Source organism: Cetorhinus maximus, chromosome 4 (genome assembly GCF_964194155.1).
Source record: "Cetorhinus maximus chromosome 4, sCetMax3.hap1.1, whole genome shotgun sequence".
In the NCBI taxonomy this organism is placed as follows: Eukaryota; Metazoa; Chordata; class Chondrichthyes; order Lamniformes; family Cetorhinidae; genus Cetorhinus; species Cetorhinus maximus.
Window position 1 is genome coordinate 86,796,551 of NC_135882.1, and position 9,657 is coordinate 86,806,207.

Below are 9,657 nucleotides of genomic sequence, written 5' to 3' on the forward strand. Positions count from 1 at the left end.
GAAAATTCTTCCCTAAGAGATATTTATCTTCCTTTCTTTGTGGAGCCAGGGGGAGCTGAAGCACTTTTGTCGGGCTCCACGAAGAAAGTTTAGGACTCTCCTGTACTGACTATCCCCTTCCCTCTCATGAATCCCTCCAGAAATGTGTGGATTATGTCATTGCTGGCAACTGTTTGTTTGCTGCAGACTAGGTCCCTCCTATGCCCAAAATTCTGTTCATGTCCGCCAGTCAGCTGCCACTTCACACCTGTTTAGGTTTTGAAATGTAATCATTACTGCATGTCCTATCTGGCTTGCTGTAGTCATGTTTCCCCTGCCGTGAGGTACTCCCTGCAGGCAGCCATCTTACGTTCAGATCAGTAAAGACACTACACTAGAAAGACTGTAGTCTTTGATCTTGTAACATGGTGTCAGTAGTGGGGCTGAGACTGAGTTTTGAAAAACTGGAAGAGAAACTACGGCTACTAAAAGAGGAACACTGAAATGTTCCAACCTGCTAACAGTTGCTGAAAACAAAAAAAACAAAGACAAGGAAAAGCTCACACAAGCCGAAGGCTGCGAGTAAAATACTGGATGAGACAAAATGGCTGTAAATTTTCCACTCCCAACTCCTGTCAAAATGAAAGGAGATATGTAGCAGAACTGGCAGTTTTTCTACTTGCAATGGCAAAACTAAGAGATTACTACAGATTTAATTAACAAACCAGAGCCGATACGAGTAGGAACACTTTTAACACTGCTGGGGAGCGACTGCTACAAATTGTATTCCACCCTAAATCTATCTAAAGAACTGAAAAAAAACAGACTGCAGAAATTTTGAAAGCCCTGAAGGCATGCTTTGAACCCTGAGTGAATGTAACTTATGAACGGTATGTGTTCAATATTAGGGTTCAGGGTGAAAAGTAGTCCATTGATCAGTATGTGACTGCAGTAACACAGCTTGCAGAATCATGTGAATTTTGGCAGCTAAAAGATGATCTCATTAGAGATAGAATTGTCTTAGGCATAAGAGAGAGTGAGAGGAAGTTTACTGAGAGAGGAGAAACTTACTCTCAAGAAAGTGATAGACATGTGCCAAAACATGGAAGTTGAAAAGCGTCAGCTAGAGCACATGTATGGCAGAGCAGACCAGGAGATACATTATGCTGTGACACATTCCTGGCCAAAGGAGCAGAACAATCGCGGACAAAGGGCACGATGCGAATACATATAGAGGAAAAAAAGGATTGTCCAGCGTTTGAAAAGCAGTGTTTTAACTGCAAGAACCAGAATCATTTTGCACACAAGTATTTGGCTAGCCTATACAGGGGGCTACTGGAGAGATATCAGCCAAAGAGTCTGATGAAGCACTATACACCACACAACAGGTTGGTTCCATCAAGTCTATAGGTGGTAAATGGTTTGTTACTGTTAGAATGATGACTGCAGAAGGAGATCATCAAGTGAACAAGTGTCGGATAGACACTGTTGCTTCATGCGAGAGCATGACCTTCACAGACCTGTGTGAAGTAGCTCAACATGGTAATCTAAAAATGAAGCCCTCGAAAGTAAGGTTGAGGCTTTATGATAGCAAGATACTCATGCCGAGAAGACAAATTAGTCTGAGATCCCACTGCAATGGCAAGAATGAAGATCTGGAGATCCAGATCATAGACAGTACGCAACAACCACCCTCTCAGCTGGAGCAAGTCTAAAGCTTGGACTGGTAATCCTAAACAGAGATTTACATTGTGTCGCAGCACACAAAATCATTGACCACTGAACAGATCCTAGAGGAGAACAAAGATGTGTTTACAGGGATTGGATGTCTACCTGGAGAATGTCATCTTAAAGTAGATGAGAGCATAAGACCAATTCAGCATCTGCCAAAAAGAATTCCAGTTGTCCTCGAGACAAACCTTAAAAAAAAAGATAGAAGAGCTAACAAAGAAGGGAGTAATTAAGAAAGTGACAATTCTTACAGACTGGATTAGCAGCATGGGAGCAGTGAAGCAACCTAGAAAGCGAAGTGTATGCTTAGACCCAAAGGATCTAAATAAAGTGCTGATGGGATCTCACTGTCCCATACCAACCATCGAAGGAATTTTTCCACAACTTGCCAAGGCAAAGATCTTTACTACCCTAGATAAGAAGGATGGTTACTGGCAAGTGAAGCTGGATGAAAGCAGCTTTCTAACTACATTCTGGATGCCATTCAGGAGATACAGATGGTTGCGCATGCCATTTGGCATTTCCATGTCTCCAGAAGAGTATCAACATGGACAACTTGAGATAGTCGGTGATCTTCGCGGAGTGGAAGCCATAGTGAATGATCTACTAGTCTATGGATGTGGAGACACAATGGAAGAAGCCATAGTGGACCATGATCAGAATTTAATACGACTGCTAGAGAGAGCTCGCCAGATGAACCTGAACCTGAAGCGGAACAAGAAAAAATTGCAATTGAAGATGCCTGAGGTCGAATAAATAGGTCATGTATTGACAACAAAAGGTCTTTGCCTGGATCCTGACAAGTTGAGAGTTGTAGCAGTGATGCAGTGACCAACAGATGTGAAAGCAGTGTAGTGATTTGTTGGACTCGTGAACTATTTAGCAAAATGTTTGCTTAATTTGTCGTCAGAGTGTGAACCATTATGCAAGCTCACTGCCATGGGTGTGCAGCAGCATTGGGGCTCAGAATTTGAAGCAGCATTCATGAAAATTAAACAACTAGTGATGACAATGCCAGTGCTGAAGTACTCTGATGTCAATGATGAAGTCACCTTACAGTGTGATGCCAGTGAGACAGGTCTTGGAGCAACCCTGAATGCAGTAAGGACAAGCAGTCGCATTTGCATCCAGGGCATTAAGGCAAACTGAACAACGCTACATTCAGATCAAGAAAGAGTGCCTGGCTATCATTTTCGCTTGTGAACATTTTCATCAGTGCCTGCTTGGGAGAGACAAAGTAATATTGGAGTCCGACCTCAAGCCACTTAAAAGCATTTTTCTCAGACTGCTACTATCTGCTCCATAGTGTCTGCAGAGAATGTTCCTTTGCTTATAGAGATATCATCTGGATGTGGCATACAAGTAAGGGAAGTAGATGTACATCGCTGACATGCTGTCGAGATCAGCACTCCCCATGACGAAAGTTGAGGATGCTGCAACAGAATGCGAAATCTTCCAGATTCAACATGAATCAGCAGCTCGACATGCTCTAGAAGTCCTTAACCCAACAGAGATGCTGGGCAGAATTTTTCGCTTGGTGTGCGCCGTGTGTCCGACATGCTCGAGTGTGAAATAGCGCATGATGACGTCGGGCGAGCATACCGACGTCATCGCGCATTCGCATATTTTGGTCAGCGGGCGTGCGCGAGAGTTGGCAGCATGCCTGCCGACAATTAAGAGGCTTATTAAGGCCCATCCGACGTTATGGTTGGCGGGCGGGCGAATCGGCCAGGGGGCCTTTGCCTTTTTGAGGAAACCTCATCCAAAGGTGAGATGAGTTTTCGGAGATTAATTAAAAAAAGATAAAAATGTTTGGGCTGAATTTTCAGCATCCATATGTTTAGTGACTCATTCTGATGCATAGACATTTTTTTGGCATTTTAAAATCTTTATTTATGGCTTTTGGATTCTTCAGCTCCCTGAGGCCATTTCCCGGCTGCTCCCGGGCCTGCCAACCACACCCGCATGCCAAACTCAAAATCCTGCCCATTGAATCTGAAGAACAAGTGCCTTGCTCAAAATCAAGTGAACTGTCCAACAAGATGCAACTCTCCAAGTGCTGCAAGAAGTAGTGATGAAAGGATGGCCTGAGAGCATCAAGGACATACCTGTGGTCACAAGAGCATGTTGGGAATACTAAGATGAATTGACAGCCCAAGATGGCATCATATACAAAGGAAATAGAGTCACCATAGAAATGAGGGGAGAGATGCTGAAGCATATCCATGCAAGCCATCAAGGAATTGAATCGAGTCTGAGGAAAGCAAGAGAAGTGTTTCTACTGGCCAAACGTGAACAATGAAATTAAAGACTGCACCAGCCAGGTGGTGCTTGTAACTAGTACCGTGCTAAATAAGCTAGAGAGTATGGCACATGACATCCCAGGCAGACCATAGGTGAAGCTGGGAGTAGACCTCTTCACTATAGCAGGAACTCATTAACCTGTCACTGTAGACTACTATTCTGACCACTGGGAGGCAGACCAGCTAACTTCCAATGACGACAGGAGAGATAGTAGAATGCTTGAAAGTACAATTCAATTGTTACGGCATTCCAGCCATTTTGATGAGTGACAATGGCCCTCTGTTCACGAGTGAAGAATTTGGCCGCTTCACAAAGGATTGGGAAATTCAGCTCTACATCATCTCCGTGCTATCCCCAGTCAAAAAGAAAGACTGAGGCAGCAGTGAAAATTGCGAAAGTAATCATCACGAAATTGAACAAATCTAGCACAGATGTATACAAGGCAATCCTTGAGTGCAGAAACACTGACTGAAGACATGGAAAGTAGTACAATCCAAAGACTAATGCCACGCCGCACCCAAACTACTCTTCCAATAGAAAAAAATCTACTGAAACCAGAAGTAGTAACAGGCATGAGTGAAAAAAAATTAAGGTGAAACAGCAGAAAGCCAAATTTCATTTTGACAAAAATTCCCAAATTACCAGAGTTGAGCATTGGAAGACCGTCAGGGTACAAACCTTCAATGCTCCCAACAAGTGTCAGCCCACATGGCAGCTTGGGACATGTGTAGGGTAGTTGTAACCTTGATCATATGCAGTGGAAGTGAATGTCCAAATATACCAGTGCAACCGCTGGCATATACAAACTAGAGCTGTTCCTTCACTGCAGGCAGCCAATGAGGAATATGGGATCTCACCAGCTGCACAGAGTACAGAACGACCATCACTCCCAGAGGTCCGCCAATCCTCAACAACGGAAGTGGAACAACAACAACAGTTACCATGGCAACAACAAGTGCCACAGGAACGACACTTCCCAGAGATGGAACACCATCCAGACAAGCAGCCAATGACAATGCGCATGCATACCATAAAGAGACCTGCATGATTTAACGACTGTGTTTGCAATGCATGTGCAGTGACTGATGAGAATAAGGAACAGTTTGTTAATACAAGAGAATAGTATAGTGGGTAACTTGGGTAATTCAGTTACATACAGAATTGTCTTTTGTTCGTTAGAAAAAGGGGAATGTTTGTGTCCTGTGTTCGTTATGATAAGGTTTGTGTTTTGAAATGCAATCATTACTACATGTCCTATCTGGCTTGCTGTAGTCATGTTATCTCTGCCATAAGGGATTCCCTGCAGGTAGCCATCTTACATTCAGTTCAATAAAGACACTACACTAGAAAGACTGCAGTCTTTGAGCTTGTAACAGCATCCATTTTGGGATGCTGATGAAGCCACAGGTTTATTACCCAGGTCTCTCTTAGCTGAAGTCAGTGTAGGAAGGGTTTGTTGCTCACCTTGCGCTCTCCCTCACCCTCCTAATTTCCATTCCCAGTCAAAATTGTGCTTTGTATCTCTAATCAACTTATTAGCTATCCTAGGTTTTTAATACTTTAAATGCTTTTATCCATAATAGTGGACGTTAAAATCAGCAAAAAATCTTATTAAATTACACAAGATTAGTATGATTATACTCATAAGTAAAACAGTGCATATCATTGTAAATGACAGAAATGGGCAATCCCACCTTTTAGTTTCTTTGCACGAGTCCTAGAAGAAAAAGTTCCAAGTAAACAGAAAGTCAGCCTCGCATTTATAAAGCATCTTTTGCATCCTCAGGACATCCCAAAGCACTTTACAGCCAATGAAACATGTTTGAAGTGGATTCTCAGCATAACAGGAAATATAGCAGCCAATTTACATACAGCAAAATAGGATGCTTTTTTTTGTTGCAATTGTCTGGAGAGCTGGTTAGGACCAGACTTTTTTCTTGAATGCATGCAAGGTTTTGGAGTGGCGTTCATGGTAAAGTTTTCTTTTCTGCTTGGCTTTAAATTGACCCAGAACTCAGATTAAAGGTCAGAGCCAATTCAGGGGTTGCCCTGAAACAAATACATTTGTCTAACCTTAAAAATTTAATTTTTTCAATGTCCTTTTATACAGCAAAAGTAGTGTTGGTTTTATTGGTTTGAATTGGTCTGCTTTAAACCAAATCATTGTTTGAACCAGTTTCTCAACGCCGATTGTTTTTATGTTCTTAAAGCCATAAAAAAGTTTTGGAATTTTAATTGTACTGAAGTACGAGAGAAGTAGGTATGGTTGCATCAGTGCCAGCATTTTATTCATACCTGATGGGAAGTGCTGACACACCATGTGATGCAGAACTCTGGAAGCTATACGAATTATGTATTGTGGCACAGTGATTGATTGTTTCAAACCCAGTTGAGTTGCACATAGATAAAATTATTCTACTGAGTAATTTGTAAGACAAGAATAGTACAGTGGTGCACTCCACTGATATATTAGAACTGTTTTCTTGTTATTCCATATGTCTGATCAGTCAAATGAACAGGGTGAACCTTCTCTAAGGAATTTCTCAGGCATGAATGTCCCATTCTTTTTTAACAGGGTGAAGACAATGAACCCACAGTATCCCACTGTATGAGAAATGGATCTTTCTGAAGCTGCTGCTCCTTCAAAATACAAAGCATGTTTTGTGTTGCCGTCTATAATTAAAGCAGTGTTGAAAAGCAGCTGTGGCAGTTGGCTTGTTCTCATAGTACTGTTAAATATTCCTGAAATAAGAGCTGATGCACAAGAACAAGAGTTCATTTTAGGTGCCCCCATGCTTCACATAACTGTTTTTGTAGACTGTTTATGCATTTGTCTTTTCTAGATGGTCATTTGTTAAACATTTTATTGATAACAAAGATTTTGTCATATATTTGACACAATTTAATAATGAATGTATTTCTGAAGTTTTTTGAGTTTGAAATTTGTGAAGCGTTTGCTAGTTCTTTGCTGCTGGATATAGTATGACTTTGCATACTGTGGTTTAGCAGATTTAAAAAGGAACAAGTTTGCTCTTGGACAAACCGGTGTGACTTGAAGGTTATTTGCATTACTGAATAAAACTGCATTGCTTACCAGTCCTTATAAAGTTTTCAGTAGCCAGTTGGTTTATCCTTTACCAAGGCAATTGTTTAATCTGGCTATTCCTGAGCATGCTATATTTTGAAGTGTTATTTTCTGGTCAGCTTCATAAACTGCAATTACTTTAAATTGAATGTCTACCCGGAAGGAAGAGACATATCCTGCAATTATTTTTTACAAAGAGAAAGGGCTTCTACAATGAATGAGACTGAACGAATGTGATATGTGGATTTTCCTTCAGGTATGAGAAACTAAAACCAGCCTGAACAGCATAGTTTGCAAAGCCTTGTACATTAAATCAGTCTGCTCCTGAATGATGCACTAATTTAGTTGTTGCAGAAATGCCCTGCTTTGTTGTGAAGTTGTCAATGTTCTTTCAAGCAAATGTTTGAAGTAAATGTTGCTGAATGTGTTAAATGGTTGATAAATCAAACTTTCTCTATATAATGTGTAGTTTCAATATGTGTATTTGTGAATTATTATTTATTAGCATTATTATTTAGCTGACATTGGAACCGTGCTTATCCTCAGTTGGATTTACATTTGGGGCACATGAGTACATTCAATGGGTCAAGTACAATCAATTTTAGTGCAAATACTTTGGAATGAGAGGGCACGATAAATGTGAAGAAAATTGAACCAAAATGCTTAACAAAATTTAAGGTGAATCTCTGAAACTTTTGCTAATAATTCTTCATATGCAACTCATGAAGCTTATGTAAAGATTATCATATCAATTATGTTTCTTTGTAATGTACTGAATTCAAACTTTGCAAATGTAATAAAACAGGCCATAATTGTTGTTTCTCCCTTCTTTGCATTTCCTGTTTTGTCTCCTTTATCTGAGTGCTACTTTATTTTAATTTCACTTCTATTTATTTTTTCTCCTCATTTGGCTGTGCAAGTTATAAATTGTTAATCTTGTTGACAAGAGCCCTGCTGTGGGATGTATGCAGGATGGATTAGTTCAAAACTATAACCAAACCAAGTTAATTAAAGTCCTGAGCAATGTATCTGAGTCATCTAAATTCAGCTGAAATCCTTATTTATTTTAATGTATGATGATCATCTGGAAATCCTTAAATTATTTTTCAACATTTTGATAAATTAGAAAATAATCTATTCTAGTATTATGAAAAAACCTCACAGTTGAATAGTACTGAAAGTTACAGGCAAGTTGATAAAGGAATATTGCATTCTAGTAAGATAACTGCATGGTACTTCTGTTGCATTTTAACTGGTGGGGGAGTGCATGATGCAACCAGTGAAACAATAATAACCATTCTTTAGCTGATCATGTGTGCTGCTTTAATTGTTAAAACTGAACTTTTAATAGGTTCTGTAGAGTTCAATTTTGCATATTCCTGTGGCTAACGTAGCATTTTTTTAATGATCTTGGTACAGACTATTCCACAAACATGGTCGGTCTGTTTCTTTATTAATGTATCAACATTTGAATATTTTCTTATCTGTTGCATTGATTTTTTACCCATGCAGAAGTACTAACACAGTTTACATCAAGATTGAGGAGTTCCAAAGGCAGGATCTATTTGGAGGATCTATAGAAGGATTACGGGACCCTGTTTTTTGAGTAATTAATGTACTGGAATTTCTGGGAGTTTGCTTAGTTCCTTATCACAAGTACTCTGAGTACAAAACTACAGCAACATGAAATAAGCTTATGGCCTTATTGAATTACTCAAATGTATGATGTATTTGACTTCTTTGTTTTTAAATGGAGCTAGGTTTACCACACAAGGACTAGAATTGAAATCACATTTTCCTTGTTATGTCTAAGTAACTTCAATGAAAACTCCTTAGATGTAAATTCTTAGTGCTGCATAAAAAGAAAATAATGTTGATGTCATTATTATCTTGAGAATTGATGTCTTTGAGTTCTGCAGTATAGTGCAAACTTTTGTAATACAGTAAGATATGCAGTGAAGACAATATCCAAAGCTAACCTTTAGGAGTATTTCCAAAACTATAAAATAAATAATTGTCCTTGATGTGAACACATTAAACATTTCCTATCTCTAGAATCCATGACTAGGAATCTTTCTTTGCTGAAAGTTCTGTGCTGTAATTGAGTCTTTGGCTGACTACTCTTGTGTTGTATTTAGTATACACTCAATCAGACATTCTCCTTTTAACTAACTTATATCATGTAATGTACATATTCAGTAACGTCTTTGCGTGAATTGGATCCTGTATACTGGTGGAGTTAAGATTACAAAATGAGACTTTAACCAGCTTTTATAATACATTTATAAAAAAAACTGGTTTGTTCGCCACATTAATACAACAATGACAATATAGTTTTTTAAACTATTGTTTGTGGATGTTATTCTTGCTGTGAATATATGTTTTATATTTTACATCTTCTATTAAAACTCCGAAGACAGTACTTCCTTCTCTCAATAATATCTTGATGTTTTTATTATTAGTAACTATGACCAGATCTCAGGAGTCATGCATCTGATTTTCACCATGGTGTGTTTATTTAGATATATGCAAGGGAGTAAATAACTTATCAGTGCAAA

General features: G+C 39.2%; 1 protein-coding gene across 2 annotated transcripts in view; it reads left to right on the forward strand.

Annotated features, from left to right (window-relative positions):
• ca8 (carbonic anhydrase VIII) overlaps positions 1-8,616 on the forward strand; it is an 88,749-nt gene extending 80,133 nt beyond the window's left edge. For both annotated transcript variants that reach the window (XM_078540442.1, XM_078540443.1), the window contains one exon: positions 6,590-8,616. Coding sequence is in view for 1 of the 2 variants with exons in the window: in XM_078540443.1 (XP_078396569.1) it covers positions 6,590-6,643 (54 nt within the window). In the remaining variant the exon portion in view is untranslated. The remainder of the gene's footprint in view (positions 1-6,589) is intronic.
• Positions 8,617-9,657: the final 1,041 nt, after the last annotated feature.